At 40.3% G+C, this 16,896-nt stretch overlaps 1 protein-coding gene across 1 annotated transcript in view; it reads right to left on the reverse strand.

Moving 5' to 3' along the window:
• CCDC141 (coiled-coil domain containing 141) overlaps positions 1-16,896 on the reverse strand; it is a 164,080-nt gene that overhangs the window by 15,180 nt on the left and 132,004 nt on the right. The window contains 4 exon segments of the mRNA XM_089779783.1: positions 3,337-3,509; positions 6,019-6,905; positions 13,549-13,635; positions 14,371-14,496. Coding sequence (XP_089635909.1) covers positions 3,337-3,509; positions 6,019-6,905; positions 13,549-13,635; positions 14,371-14,496 — 1,273 coding nt within the window.

The raw sequence follows: 16,896 nt of genomic DNA on the forward strand, positions 1-16,896 counted from the left end.
CTATTTTATGAGAAGCCTGAGGATATTTTATATTTAAATTTAAAACCTTAGCTTCTTGGGGCAAGAGCTCAAGCAAGAATCTCAGCTTTCACTTTAAAGGAAGTAAGGCTTCAACCTGCATAATTGCAGTGACAAGACTGAAAATATGATCTGAGTGTACTGCAAACTCTGAAAACAGAAGATAAATAAAGTCCCCAAAATATATTATTCAAAACAGAAACCTGAGATTGGAGTGCCTTGACTCATGATATTTCATGACAACACTTCTAGCTGTCCCATCAAAAGCAAAAAATTGAAGTGGCACCCTGAGCTCCAGAAATCAGGGATCTCCCAGATCATCCAAAGGTACATCTCCATAGCAGCTGCAAGGTAATATTCAGTTTGGGTAGCTGTACACTCTCTAGCTTAGACTGGGTGCAGTCCTATCCAACCCCCTGGGTACATACTTGGGCAGCTAGCCTGCCCTCCTAGCCCCACTGCAGTTATGCTGCTATTTTCAGCATGCTGGCTAAAACAAAACTAGCGTGTGCATGTCCACCATGCTGGAAATTACTCCAGCTGCAGGGTAGACATGCTCCACGACACTGTTTCTCAGCCTTTCCAGATTACTGTAATCTTTTCAGGAGTCTGATTTGTCTTGTGTCATCCCAAGTTTCACCTTAAAAATGACTTGTTTACAAAATCAGACAAAAATTAAAAAATGCCATAGCGTGCTATTACTGAAAAATTGATTACTTTCTGCAAATATAATATAAAATAAATCAATTGGAATATAAATCTTGTACTTACATTTCAGTGTCTAAATATAGAACTGTATAAACAAGTTATTGTCTGAAAATTGAGTTTGTAATAGCTTTGCTACTGCTTTTTATGTAGCCTGTTATAAAATTACACAAGTATCCAGAGGCATTGATGTACCACCTGGAATGCCTCTGCATACTTCCAGGAGTATATGTATTCTTGGTTGAAAACCACTTCTTTAGAAGACTTCACATTCCTTCCCTATCTGCACAGAACATTGGTGGTATAAAAATAAACCCATGGGTTTCAGCCTCTGGAGAAACATCCTGGAGAAGATCAAAATATCCCCTTGGTGGAGGGGGAGAGAGGGTTGACTTTGAATTCTCACACTGCTGAGTGTGTTCTAATCTAGTCCAGTATGATGAAAACTGCAAAGCCTTGACACTAAATTAGACCCACCACCTTTCATGCAGTGACTACAAATCTACTGGCTGGCTACAGCCTTCCAGCATTCTGTTGATTTTAAATGAAGATCAGGCAATCAGGCACCGACACTTTAGTAACAGGAAATACCTGAAACACATTGGAAGGATACTTTTGTTTAATCTCAATGTTTATTATACTGTATATGCAAGTAGGAGTCTCAACATAGTTGCTTTGTTGGTTGTTTTGAAGCAATGAATATGGATATAATTACAAGGCAATGAATTTAAACTGTTCTTTGGAGAAATTTCAAACATTCAAGATGCTAGTTATTATTAAACTAGTTTATTGTAAAATGAAAACCATGTTTCCTGAAAAGTACTAATCTATATAGCTTATTTACTTGGAAAAATTCTTATGAGACAACATTTACATGTGATGGCTAGACTTAATATAAATTCTGTTTATAATATGTTGTCTTCCCCCATCAGGTCAGCTCCCCTTTTCCTGTTGCTAAAGATATTTTGCCTTGAGGACTTCTGTTTTGAAGTTACAAGATTTAAATAGAGACACAGCCTCTGTGCCAAAAATTCAAATGTTTGTCTCTAGCCTCACTGGCTCTGTGCTATTTGAAATCTAGATTCTGTTCAGATCCTGTTGTGCAGTCAGTCATTTATTTTCTTATTGTAAATTTTGCAAGAAACTGTAAGTTCCACCCCCACCTGCCAGGCCTTATAAATTTCCCACAAAAGCAGATTCATTTTGTGAAAGCAGCAAAGGATAAAAGAAAAAGATTATACCAATGTTCACCAACTGTTTTTAGTGTATGGATACATGTGCCCAACTTTCATAAGAAATAGTAGAAATTAATAAGTTGTATATCTCACTCTTTAAATAGATTGATAATTTATAGGCAAAATCTTCCAGTGGCATGATTATTTTCTTACCTTTGTCAAAAACCTTAAGTAAATTATTCACTGTGTTTATAATATAACAATATTTTACTTGTCCTTGAAATGTAACATATGCAAGCAAATTCCTCTTTTTAATGTTACAGTTTTAAAATTACGGCTCATTTCTGACTGCAGCAATTTAAATGGAACCACACAGAAAAATCCTTCCTTTTCATTTTATCATTTATACTATCTTTTAGTATATTCTTTGATCTCTTTGAAAACAATTTATTAAAAAGGAATTAAAAATGGGCTCAAGATCCAATGCACAGAAGATTATTTATCCCTGTTCATGTTTATAGATGGGAGTATAAAACATCTGTATCTTCCATTTAACATTTTTTAAGAGGAGTAAAAAGGTTCGTAGGAGTTATGGCACATATAAATGCATATACAGAACAGCTAAATATATTGGAAAAAGTCTTACTTTTAAAAGATTTGGTTGGTTGTCATGGGAATATTATAAAGCAGGAGCTACTTCTCTTAACTATCACTTACAAGGGGGCAGAGCCTGAGCTGGGGAAAGTTAGAAAAGCTTCACTGACTTCAGTGAAGCTATGGGAATGCACAGCAGCTGAGGCTCTGTCCCCTTGCTTTAAAGTCACTCAAAAAAGATAAATTTTATTAAGCAGAGCTGTAGTACTTAAAATAGAATATAATGATCTGATGTATGCCAATTAAACTATGATTACACTTCTGTACTGTGCAGATTCAAGTAGCTATGCCATGCCAAGAAACATTTAAAGTGTATGTGAGAAAAGTATAATCAGAAAACACATTTGATGTAAAAAGCATCATGCTACATACATTGATTTGAGCATCATGTTCCTGGATGCACTGTGACACATTATGATGTCTACAAACAACACCTTTTGTAACATTTTTTTTATTAAGTCTAAGACGTCTTTGTTATAGAGTGCAAAGCTCTGTCCATCATCCCAACATTTTAAACTAAAAATTAACATGATGAAAGAACATGAACATCTGATGTAGTAGTGGCATTAACAAAATATCCAGCGTGACAAAAAAGCAGATTGGTACCGTTTGTGAAAGGTGCAGTGGAAGATAACTGATTTATTGTTGCTTCAGTCTGTGAGAATCAAGTCCCAGTGTTGTCAGTAGTACACTTACTATGTGAATAGCCAGTACATTAGTGATACACTAATATAGATGAGACACAACATTATCCAGTTTATTCTTGTGATAGGTGGCCTGTTACCTTTCACATGGAGGATGGCACTTGATGAGATAGTGCCACTAGAATTTTTAGCCCGAACAACATAGAGGCCAGCATCTCCATCACACACCTTCTGAATGAACAAAACATGCTTTGTCTCCTTTTGTAAAAGTTTTAAGTGCTCATCATCAGTCAATTTCTGGCCCTTCTTGTACCTGAAGCAGAGAGTCAGTTTTCAAGTGAGGTTTACATCAATATTTGCAGAAGCAGAAATTGCTGATTTCAGACAATCTCTACAATAATGATAGCCGTAGCAGTCATTGCGAGCTGCCGCTCCCCAATTACCTCCATTTAGAAGAGTTATATTTAAACAGAGATACAAAATAGCTACCATGTTCAAATATGTATAAGGTTAGAAAAGATACAAAAAAGAGAGTCCTGATCAATAAAATCTTGCTAACAAATGATTAAATTCACCTATGCATCACATGAGCTCTGTACTGGAGGCTTAAAAGGGTCTTAAGTGGTACACAGAGCATCATGCAGGCCCTCTAAAGAAAGATGGTTTGGTGGCTAAGGCACAAGTCACCAACTTTGGGGACCTAGATTCAATTCCATGCTTGGATTCCTGAGTGAACTTGGGGAAGTCACTTAAATACTTATGAGGAAGTGGGCTTAAAGTACCTGGTCCAAAGAAATCAATGGAAGTTAGGGACCTTTGAGTATCTGGGCTTTAGTCTCTGTGTGTCTCAGTTTCCAACCAGGGGATAAGAACATTAAGACTATGAGGCATCCAGATATTCTAGTGATGATGTGGCCATGCAAGTACCTTAGACAGATTAGACAGATACACATACATATTAATTTCAGTCAGAGAAAACAGAAAGAGAGTAGATGAACCTGGTGTTCCTCTCACTTTTGCCAGCGTAAAGCTGGTGTAATTCATTTGGGCCAAGTTCTCAGTTATTGAAAATGAATGTAGCTTCACTGATTTCAGGGGACATATGCCAATTTACACCATCAGAAGATCTGGCCCATTTCAATAGTGAAATGGCTGATTTACCCTCTTAAGGTAGGCCCTAGTTGTCTGATTCTGTAGTTTCTACTATTACTATATTTAACATTGCCTACATGTAAAACCTCCATGCCTATGTCTGTTAAAATATATACATCTATGCAATCAATATTGGATAAAATGATTCTGAACTAAATGTTTATTGTAAAAAAATCCACTTTCACAATTTTCATAAAATTGTGGATTGAAAAATGGTTCACCTTAAAATTTATTTTGAAAAATAAATAAAAATCCCAGCAATTTATTCTTTTGTGCTGAATCAGTGTTAATAGTGCTTTAAAACTGAATTGAAGTGACTTAATTCACCAGCAATACCTTCTCAAAGTGTAGAAGAATTAAAAAGTGATGACTATATTACTGATATTGGCAGAATATACTGCATATTTCAATATTTCTTATGTTTTTGGAATTCTTCGGGGGGAAATTCACATTATTAAAAGATCAGCAAAAATAAATTGTACTCAGTGTGTGTTAGTTTATGGTAGGTGGTAAACTCTCTCTACAGTTGGAAAGATCAGGGGTGGCCTGTGAGCCTAGACAGTCACCTAGGGCGCCGCTGGCCCCGGGCACCCGATGCCGACGTCACAGGGCGCCTGGGCGCCCGATGATTACGTCATGGCCATTGACGGCTGTGCAGGCGGGGGCGCCAATCGTGCCTTCCGCCTGGGGCGCCAGCTGCCGCAGCCAGCCTCAGGCCGTTCCTGTGCAAGATGTTTCTCTATCAGTCTATGCTTTCCATTATAGTTCTAGCAAATTAAAACAGAGATTCTATATGGGAATTAGGAAGAAAAGTGGGTAATATGGCTCTGGGAAATTGCAGTTGAATTTATTAAAATAAACTAGTGCAGCACATAAATTAATAAAGATGACATTATTGTGAAATCTTTGGGACCTTCCATCAGTCTCTAAAAATCTTTATTAATGGATTTATCAAAATATTTTTACCCTTAAGAGATACTTATATTTCTCACTAATAAAAGTTCCTACTTCTGATTATTAAAAACAGTGCATGGGAAAAGTGGATAGGAGAGAGTAAATATTCAGTTAAAAACTGGAGTTCCTAGTTTATAGGCTTATTTTCTTTGCTTTCAGTCTTTCCCATTTGTGGGAAGAAGGGATGCTTGCAAGTAGAAGGCACATTATATGGAATTTAAGCATTGGAATAAATTGCTTAGGACAGCTGTGGAATCTCCACCACTGGAGATATTTAAGATCAGGTATGATCCAGATGGTGCTTGGTCCTGCTGCGCGATCAGGGGGCTGGACTCGATGACCTCTCAAGGTACCGTCCAGTTCTAGTGTTCTATGATCCTATGTTGGCTGTAAAAGGGGAAATTCCTTTCACAATCATTTTAAAAAGTGGAATGTTATGCTAAAAAGAAATATAAAAGAAAAATGTGTTTGATGTAATTTCATTTGAAAATAAATGTTTGCTACTCTGATAATTCATAAAGATTGAAAGCAGTGAAATTATTTCAAGCGGGTTAATTGAAAATAAGTTTTCTTTGTAAATGGAACCATGCAGCAGTGTAGTATGATATGGATAACAAGCAATTCTCACTAATTTTAAGATTAGTGCACACAGTTGTAAGCAGTTCAATGTGTATTCCTATAGGTATATTTAGTTTTTCTCATTATAAGCTACCCACCATGTCAGTGAAGGCTCTGGAAATCCTGTTACTTCTACTTCCAAAGTCACTGGAGAACCTTCCATCACGGTTACATTGGACAGCAGTTTGGAGAAGTTAGGCGCCTGTCCAGATAGGCTGACCATGCTGTTCTTTTCTGATACATTTTTAATCTCTTCTTGAGTGACCATCTGCCTCTGACAGCTTCTGGTGGTGTCTGATTGAAACACGAGATCTGAGAATGCATCAGGCAAAGCATGCGGCCAATCCTGAGTTTTAGTAACGTTATTAATGTCATGCAATTGTTCTTGTGTTTCTGTCATGCTTTGGTAAGCTTCACTGTGTTGTAAATGTGTCTCACACACTTCATTCATCATGCTATACACAGGGTTTGCATGTATTGTGCTGGAAACAGTGATTATTTCAGGTACTTCTGGTGAACTACAAGTCAAAGGAGATTCTACTCCAAATTTTGGATAGTGCTCTAATGTAGAAGGTAAAAACCTCTCTGATTCATCTGATGTGGTTTCTTTTCTATGATATGACGTGTCAGCATACGCAACAGGTGTTAAGAGATCAAACTCATCAATCATTCTTTTGCTGCCAGTGTTTATCTGCATTTGCAAGCTACAGGAGCTAACATGCAGACTATGAGAACTACAGCAAGGCTGCTCTTCCAGCTCAGCTTCAGACTGCAAGAGGTCAGATTCAGGCATCTCGGAAAGCAGTGGCAAAGAAATGTCATCAGGTGATATACATTTATGTTCCTCTCTCGAGGCTGTTTCTTCTGCCAGGAGCTCAGTCTGTAAACTATTCTCTTTGGCAGAAAGAGACAGTGCCGTATTCTGTGAAACAAAATCCTCCCCAGCTGGGCAGACAACTGAAATATCAGCGAGTCTCGTCTCTTCCTTAAAATAGAACAAAAAGAGAGCACAAGTTACTGTAGCACATATCCACATTTCATGCACAAGGTAGCAATAATATTTGGAATATTACTAATTAAATTCCGTCCACTTTGGAAAGTAGGAAAAAATGTGTGTGGCAGAGAATCACTAGCAAAAAATATTCAGTGAGATAACAGGTGGTCCAAACAGCTTGTGTACAGTCTAAAAAGTAATACAATCTGAACCCTTTATATTTTATTGATATAGCACCTAATATCAATGCACATACTTTGTATCAACAGGTGTCAGCCAGTAGATTCCCTATGCTCTGTGTTTACATAGGTATTTACTAATCTTTTACTGCTTTGCAAATGGTCACCATAGTAACATGGTATAGTATATATTTCCTGCATGAGTTTGACTATACTAGTCCTTTATTATAGTCAAATTACTGGGGCCTTTTATTCTGTTGGGAAGAAGGTGTCTGGCTATGGTTTGTGGGGTTTAGGAGCTAGACCAGAGGGGGGCAAACTATGGCCCATGGGACCCTATTGTCTGGCCCCTGAGCTCTTGCCCAGAGAGGCTAGCCCTTACCCCCTCCATATCTGTCACCCCTCCCCCACAGCCTCACTTTGGCACAGTTGTAAGCTCTGGCTCAGATGCACAGCTGTAGCATCGCCAGCCCTAGTGCTCTGGGTTGCGCAGTAAGGGGGCAGGAAGAATGAGGGGATTGGATGGTAGTGAGGGATCCTGGAGAGTTGGTCAGAGTAGGGAGCAGGGGAGTTGGGAGGGGCGGAATTTCTGGGGGGCAGTCAGGGGACAGGGGTCCCAATGGGATGGTCAGGGGGTGGAGAGCAAGAAGGGTTGGTTAGGAGCAGGAGGTCAGATAGGGAAGGGGGGCAGGGGCTGGGTCATGCCTGGCTACTTGGAGAGGCACAGTCCCTATAGCCTTCCCTATCCAGCCCTCCATACAATTTCAGAACCCTGCCTGCTGTGGTACCACAAGCCACTCAAAGCCGGAGGAAATGTATATGTCTCTGTGTGTCATGCTCCTTGGTAGGGGAAAGAGAGTTCGCATACTGCTTTTATCCCCAGCACAGGCCTCACAGTTCCCATTGGCCAGAAATCAGCCAATGGGAGTTGTTTGGGCTTTGCCTGTGGAGACATGCTGCCTTCCTCCCCTCTGCCCTAGCACAGATGCACCCACTGTCCTAGCATCTGGCTGCTTTAAGTGGTGTATGGGGGTGTGACAGCAAAGGAGCCTGCTCAAGAGTCCCACTGGGCTGCTGGCCAGGAACCACCTAAGGCAAGTTCCTCCCAGTCAGAGCCTGCACGTGGCACCCCACTCCCTCCTGTACCCCAACTTCCTGCCCCAGGTCATAACCCAAATCCTCTGCACCTCCTTCTACACTTCTCCCCCAAGTCATAATCCTTTCCTGCATCCACCCCCCTCCCAGTCACCTGCTTCTCTTTCTGCACTCCAATCCCCTGCCCTAGGTCACAATCCCCTTCTTTACCCAAACTCCCTCCCAGACTCCAAGCCCCCTCGTACACCCCAGTCCCCTACTCAGGGCTGCCTTCCATACTCAACTTCCATCCCAGACCCCAGGCTCCTTCCATTAATATATAAAAAAGTTCAGTCCTTGACCACTTACCAAATTCTTGGAGTGGTCCCCCATCAAAAGTTATTGTTCACCCTGTCATATTCATATAAAGTGCACATATAATTGTGCACATGAATTCACAGTTGCAGCTGCAAATCAGTATGAACATAGGTCTGGTCTACACTAGGAAATTAGGCCAGATTAGAAAATCCACAGCTTTGAATGACATAGTTAAGCCAAGATTAGTCCCTGTAAAGACAGCACTAGGTTGACACAAGAACTCTTCATTGACTTAGTTTGGGGTGGCCAATAATTTTAGATGGGGGGGGCACTTCAGAAACTTCCGTGCTTCTCCCCCCCCCCCCCCCGCACACACACACAGACCCTGATTGGCCTGCGGTGGAGGGAGTGCATGAAGTTTTAGCCCCACTCCACCGAGAGAGAACCACCAACTGTTCTGAACATCTGGCAGTTCCCTCTAGGTCAATCAGGGCCTGGGGGGAGGGGAGCATGCAAAGTCTCCTCCCACCCTGCCCCTGTCCTGCAAGGGGTGCACACTCTTAGAGTCAACTGCTAGGGTTGACTAAGTGCCGCACGCCCCTTGCAGGGCAGGAGAAGACTTTGCATTCTTCCCCCTGTCCTGAGGCCCTGACTGGTCTCTGACAGTGGAGAGAGCATGTGAAGTCTCTTACTCCCTGCTCCCACCCTGAAAGGGTCAAGTGGTGCTTAGAGTCAACCCTAGCAGCTGACTAAGTGCCGAGAGCTACTGGCAGGGAAGAAAACTTTGCAGGCTCCCCTGTCCCCAGGCCCTGATTGGCCTGGGGGCAGTGGAGCAGCAGGCCAGATAAATCTTCTTGGTGGGCCGCATTCAGCCCGTGGAAGCCCTTTTTCCCCACCCGTGACTTAATTACTACCTCCTGGAAAGATGAATTACATATGCCAAAGGAAGAACTGCTTCGGCTTGTGCAGGTTGTTCTATAATGAAGCACTGCAGCTGTTCCACTGGAGCATTTCAAGCATAGACAAGCCCCAATCTGGTTTCCTTAATTACTTCTGTGCTTGGACTCTGGCCAGGGTTTTGTACAACAGTAATTGTGAAAGGTGCAATCACATTCTCATCCATTCATCCCATTAAACTATATTTGAACCAAAACTCTGGGAAAGTTATTTTGAGAGCACAATTTCTTTCTTGTGGTCCAGTGCTGCTGTTAAACTCTGTACAATATATTGCATCTGTCAGCCAACTGCATCAATTGAATGTATAAGTCTCCAATTTTCTGTCACCTATCTCCATCCACCACAGATATTGTCACTAACAAATGAGCACATGAAGTATGTGTGTAAATGCGTGGTCCTAGCTGGCAAGAGGTGCAGAAGGATATCATTAGTGGCCTTCAAGATAAGCGTTTAGTGACCATTTCAACCAATCTTTCCTTCTACATGGTTAGTTAAGTGTTGCTCTGTTTGTAAATATTTTTACTGGTCTTTGGCACACACAGTAAACAAATCAGTCAACAGTAAAGAAAAAGATACTGCCAAAAATATATTTGTCCTGGCTTTGTTGTTCCATCCTGGCATGTTAACCAGTTGAAGGCTGTGGTGATTCACTACACAGACACATCAGTCTCTTTTGGTGAACTGACTGGAAAAAGCAGTTCTATTGCTTTTATTCTGCCTGAAATGATTAATTTGGTCATGAAATGAAGCTCAGCTTTGGGCTTAGAATTCATCTGCTATAAACACCATTTGATGAACTTGGACCTCACAAATACCATTGACGAGAGAATAGAAAATGGGAATAATAAACATGGCAAATAAAAATTTCATTTCTTAATTTTCTGAGAAGTGTGTGGATGGATTTCTCCAGCTAGTCACTCAGATCTAGTCAAGAATACTACATCAAGCTAAGATGTTAGGCCTTGTGATGTTTTAAATTATTACAACTGTGATTAACTGCTAAGTGGATATATCCAACTTGTTGGACCTTGCTGATATTGTCACATATACCTGTTTCAGCTTCTGTCCTACCCAGGCTTGGACCTCACTGAGCCCAGAAGCTTTATCTGGGGCCCAGAGACCAAGATCGGATTACTTCAACACTAAGTGGTACTTCAAAAACAAAATTAGACTAAGTCTCTGTATTAAAATACTACCAGGGTGAGAGAGTCCTGCAAGAATATTAAAGCCTGGGCAGGCATATTTTACAATAATAAGGCTAAGTAATTTCTCAATAGGGGTATGTCTACACTACCCCGCTAGTTCGAACTAGCAGGGTAATGTAGGCATACCGCACTTGCAAATGAAGCCCGGGATTTGAATTTCCCGGGCTTCATTTGCATAAGCGGGGAGCCACCATTTTTAAATCCCCGCTGCTTCGAACCCCGTGCAGCGCGGCTACACGGGGCTCGAACTAGGTAGTTCGGACTAGGGTGCCTATTCTGAACTACCGGTACACCTCATTTCACGAGGAGTAACGGTAGTTCGGAATAGGAACCTAGTCCGAACTACCTAGTTCGAGCCCCGTGTAGCCGCGCTGCACGGGGTTCGAAGCAGCGGGGATTTAAAAATGGTGGCTCTCCGCTTATGCAAATGACGCCCGGGAAATTCAAATCCCGGGCTTCATTTGCAAGTGCGGTATGCCTACATTACCCTCCTAGTTCGAACTAGGAGGGTAGTGTAGACATACCCTAGCTGTGTCTAAGGCTGTGTCTAAGGCTATGTCTACACTGCAGGCTTCCACACTACAAGCCTATTCTTGTGCAAGAAAGTTTACAGTAGATCATCAGAAGAGAGGGCTTTTTGAGAAAGAGTTATTCCTCTCTCCACGAGGAATAAGCCTTTTTGCGCAAGAGCTCTTGCGCAAAAGGCTAGTGTGGATGGGAACAGCTAAAATGGCCATCCGAGCTTTCTTGTGCAAGAGAGTGTCCACACTGCCATGGACGCTTTTGCGCAAAAGCACATGGCAGTATGGACGTGCTCTTGCGCAAGAACTTTTACGCAAGAACTCTTCTGCAAAAAGCCTGCAGTGTAGACATAACCTAAGGGTGAGTCTACACAGCAGGGCTTACCTCAAAATAAGCTACGCAAATTGAGCTACGTCAAATGTGTAGCTTATTTCAAAATAGCTTATTTCGAAATTGGGAGCATCTACACAGCACTTATTTCAAAATAGAACACTCTGACTTCCCTTACTCCTCATACAATGAGGGTTACAGGAATCGGAGTAGGAAGTCCTCCAGCTTGACAGTACTTTGATATTATTTTGAAATAACTGCCTGCTGTTTAGACACAGACTAAGTTATTTCGAAATAACACGAGTTATGTTGCTGTGTAGACGTACCCTAAGCTCTGAATGAAATCAATGGCTCAGATCCTTCCCCATTCTTAGGTTGCTTTGTTCTACTCCATTGATTTGAAGTGATCCCAGCATAGACATAGCTTACCATAGAGACCACACCAACAAAGACCAATCTTTCAGTGGCATGCAACAGCTAGCTAGCCCAGGGCTGGGTAGCATGAGAAAACGGTGTAAATTAAGCTTTCCTGCACCTTTACAATCTCCAGCTGCTGTAATGGCTGGTAGATTGGTTAACTTTGTGTGAAATCCTGACTGTATTGAAGTCTATAGCAAAGCTCCCATCCGTTTCAATTGTATCAGCATATCATTCTGTAATTTAAAAAGGGACCCCAGGTAAGACTTGATACTGGTACTTTATTTACATGTACATAGATGTATCAGGATACTGAGGTTCCAGTCTATTATTTATGCCAAAGAAATTAATCCCTGTAATTTTAAGATTTCTCTTGTATTGCTTGCTGCACTGCAAAGGGGCAGCCCTCACCCCTCATGAGCACCCTCCTCTGGCCGAGTGCACATGCTTGCACTCTCTTGTTTGTCAGCTGAAAGCCTTCTTTGGCAGTTTAGCCCTCCTGCTAAGTCACACCCTATGTGTATCAAACCCCCTTCTGGGGTAGACATCTAACAGGGGCCCATCTTGGTACCTTCTGTTAGCATACTTCTTAGTCTGTTTCCCCACTCAGAGAGAGTTGTACCTCGAGGGCTTCCCCTCCTGGAAACAACGTCCTCACCTTTGGCTCAGGACTTTACACATCTAGCAGGGCCTATCATAGTCCATCTTCAATAGTGCTCCACACAGAGCTGCCCGAGGTGCTGCTGCTCTCTCAGACAGCCATTACCTGGTGTACACACCTTCAGGGCTCCTGAGACACTGACTGATGTTCTGGTCTCCAGCTCCTTTGATAGGCCTTCATGATCCCTGAGTGGCTGGTTTGTTCTGCAGCCACTCTCGCCTACCTGGAGGACTTCTCTATGGCCTTTTTCTGGGATGGGGTGTGAATGGGCCACATGGCCTTCTTCAGTAAGGGACTTTAGGATCTGGTGCACCCATCACACCCTCTAAGTCTCATATTTACGCCCTGGCAATTTGGGAGTTTTCATATGCCATGTCTATATATCCATTGAACATAAACAATGTAACCCATAAAGATTTTAATTCCTTTAAATAAATACATGATCATTTATTGTAATTCTCTGAGTTAACTTTACTTGTTTCCATACATTATCATCAGCATGCACAATATTAGTTATTTATTTATTTCTGATCTCTACTACATATAACTCAGGCAATAAAAAAGGTGACTGAACTGTTTTTAGATGAGCATGAAGAAAATTATTTGCTGCTGATTTAGTATTGTTGTCTATTTGATATAGAGCTTTGTACCAATTGCACTACAGATTATGTATGACATGTCACCATGCTGAACTGATGACAGCTGTAATTGTATTCAATCACATTCATTATAAACCTGCTGTGCTATCATTTACAGTGACATAAATCTGGAGTAACTCTACTGATTTACTGGAATTACTCTGAACTTGCATCAATGTAACAGTGCAGAAATTGATCCTAAAGATCAGTCTTTCAGAGTGTCAGCATCGTCTGTGAACCACTCAATTGTGGGACAAAAGTTTCTTTGGGATTAGGGGCATGTTCGCTTACGTTTTTCTTTTTAAGAATTACATCAGACTGAACAGCAGATACCTTTTTAAGGTGACTGGCATGAAGCATATTGTTCTTTTCCGTTTTAATTCTGATTTCTGGATTTTCAGTGAGTGGCTCTGACTCTGTCTACAATTAAAAATTAAAGCAACAAATAATTATTAAAAACCATTTAAAACTAATTTAGGTCTCCAGAAGATAGATAAAAACACTAGTTTTTCTGTTTTCAGTCTGGTTCAAATCCAGCCTGAGCTATAAGTAAATTATATCTTCACTAATTTATTATGTTGTCTGTCAGGGGAAACAAAAATGTTAGGGTACTGGAGAATACTAAGAGTAGTGAACTAAAATAATATTGTAGTATCATAAGAAGATTAACCTCCCAATATTATTCCCATAAACATTACTGTATTGTAAACGGACCGGGCAGAGACACTACTCATGGGAAGGTAGGAAGTGTGAAATATCTCATTTGGAATCCTACGTACACAGTCCCATGGAAAACAGGGAGAGGAGTAAGAAGAAGCAGACAGAGATGATAGTGGCAAGGAGAGAAATGGAGAAGAGAGATCAGCTGACTAAAATTGGATATTACATGGACATTACAACTCCACTGAGTAGGTTATGACACTCTCACTATTAAACAGTGGTTGAGAAGAGGAACAAAAGAAAGGAAGGAAGGAATCAGAAGAAGTTGGACAGGAAGTAAGGTTAGGAAGGGGAGAAAATTGAAAGTGAAAAGATACACAGATTGTGCCGATGCTGAAGAAGTCTTCCAGTCAGTGGAAGGAATAAAGAACAGACCTTAGCAATGCATCAAAAAATTTAGTTTACACAAAATTCCAGTGCAGAAAGTTTACTAACCTCTTGATTGGCTTTGGTAACTTCCTTATATGTCTCCTGCCTGTTTTTTCCTTGTTTTCTTTCTATAGTGGCTGATTCCTCAATAAAACATGTTGTGTCAGGTGTTTTTTCTTTTAACACATCCTCCTGTTATATAAAGGAAAACTTTGGTGACTAAACATTACAAATTAGTAGTTGATTGTTACACTATCATCCAGTACATGGTGTTAAAGTAAACCTATATATTACAATCTGTTACCAGTGCAGTGTAAATTGTTTATGTCAGACCTATTAGATAAATTCTGATTTTTTCCATCTTATACAGTATCCAGGATATGCATGGACCAAATTTTTATAAGGTGACAGAAGCTTTTTTAGGGAAGGGAAACTGCAGACAGTACATGGATCTGTCTAGGTGTCTAGTTTTTACATGAAAACAAACAAAAGATACAAAAAGATTGTCCATCAACTAATCACTTCAACCTTCAGTCCATGCCCTCTATCATGGCCCAAGAAAAGAGAAAAAAAGAATAATATATAAATGTGTAATAAAATTAGCCTACTGTTTTTAAACACAGTCCTAAGTCAACAAAGAAGTCAAAGAAATTTAATGGGGTTAAGACTATTGTCTAATGAGCTTCAAATGAATATTTGCTCAGATATCCTCAAGGAAGGTTTTGATAGATACCTAGATACAAAGGAGGGATAACCAGGAGGAATTAATTCTCTTTTAATATATATATAAAGAAGGGTATTTCACTTTCCCTTATTCATGTCAAAATATTTATTTGAAATAACCTAACTCCCTTTGAAATGCCTACATGCAAATTAGGAGGAAAACTAAAAGCATTTCTTGTCAAGAGACAAGGGATAATGAACTGAATCAAATATGCTTTAATTTGGAAAATTATTAACTCACCAATACACAATCACAACAGTGTCCAAATATTATAATTAAAAGGTGTAGACATCTGAACATAAAGCTTCAGAGGGAATATTGAGTTATAGAAAGAGTAGAGGGGAGAGGCAGATATCTGGCCCACTGCCCTAGCTCTGGGAAAAAACCCAAACAAAAGCCAAAGATAAACATGCCAGGGGAACAAGCTGTTAGCATGGGAGGTAAGCAAATTACTGAGATGTAAAATGTATTTGCCAAAAACCACTGTGTTAAAAAGAGCTATCCTAGAAGCTGCTTGTCACTTGGGTCAAGCTAACACTAAGAAACAATATTATACTTTTCTTTACAACCACTCTGTATGTATATCTTTCAAAAGGACAAATGTCAGAACATCAGGAAAGGTATAGTTATGTGATCCATTTGGTTTCCCACTGCCACATAATCTATCACCATTCACAACCTCAATATTGATCTCTACAATTTGTAAAAGTAGATGCAAGGGGTCAAAATTAAAAAGAATTGCTATGGTTTTAAAATCCCATTTCCATTCAAAGGATCCAATTTAAATTGAGTTGATACATACAATTTTCAGGAGGGAGAAATGCTCTGACAGATCCTCTGAAGCCCATTAAAGGGGGCTCCTATCCTGAGAACTTTAGCCAATCTATTGTTCAGAACTAGTTCTCTCATACGTTCCTTAATACTGCCCTGGCAGTGCAAAAAAGTGTTAGTGTACATGAGAATTAGACCCTGCTCCCAGCTCCATGCCTTGGCAGTGCCTACCCAGCCTTCTATGCTTTGTAGAATAGTGGTAGAGATGTAGCCGTGTTAGTCTGGGGTAGCTGAAGCAAAATGCAGGACAATGTAGCACTTTAAAGACTAACAAGATGGTTTATTAGATGATGAGCTTTCGTGGGCCAGACCCACTTCCTCAGTTCTATGCTTTGTGTTCCCTTACTCTTATCCCCTTGACTCTTGTCTCTCCATGTTCCCCCACCTCCACAGCCATGACTGAAGTCTATTGCAGATCAATTAATAATTATGAACATTTTAATGTATCTTTAATCATTCCTCTGTTAACATATGAAAATAACTCCGCATATATGAGGCCTAAGTTGTAGCCACTGGTAGCGGAAAGGATGAGAAGCCAGGGAAACATGAAACAAGATTTAGGATACATGCAAATTTGAACAGAATAGAGCATTTCCGCACTGTAGGAAATTTATAAGCAATCAGAAGTGGAGCTGTCTTCAGCCTGGTACAAAAAGACAAAATATCAGTTTTTCATGCTGTTTCTTTTCCTTAGTGCTTTTGCCCACACTTTATACACCTGTTCTGAAGAATTTCTAGTTCATCCACTCCCTATATAACTCAGTGTGAGGTGATACCCCATCATCAGATATACCCCTTTTTAATGAAGATCGGTTAAGGAAATTACAAAGATTGTCTTCAACAAGGCCAACAAAGCAAAATAAATCTGGAGGCAAACATCTGTTGAGATTTTAAAAAGTTAAGAAATTGCTCAGAAAAGTTACAGGGAGATATTGTAAGCAGCTTAATTTCAAAGTTCTCCAAACTTCCAAGAAAAATTGTATCATGAGATATAATTTAGTATGTGAAATTTTTGATGGTTTAGTATCTTTTGGGGA

This window comes from Pelodiscus sinensis, chromosome 7 (assembly GCF_052426305.1).
Source record: "Pelodiscus sinensis isolate ZL-2025 chromosome 7, ASM5242630v1, whole genome shotgun sequence".
Lineage (NCBI taxonomy): Eukaryota > Metazoa > Chordata > Testudines > Trionychidae > Pelodiscus > Pelodiscus sinensis.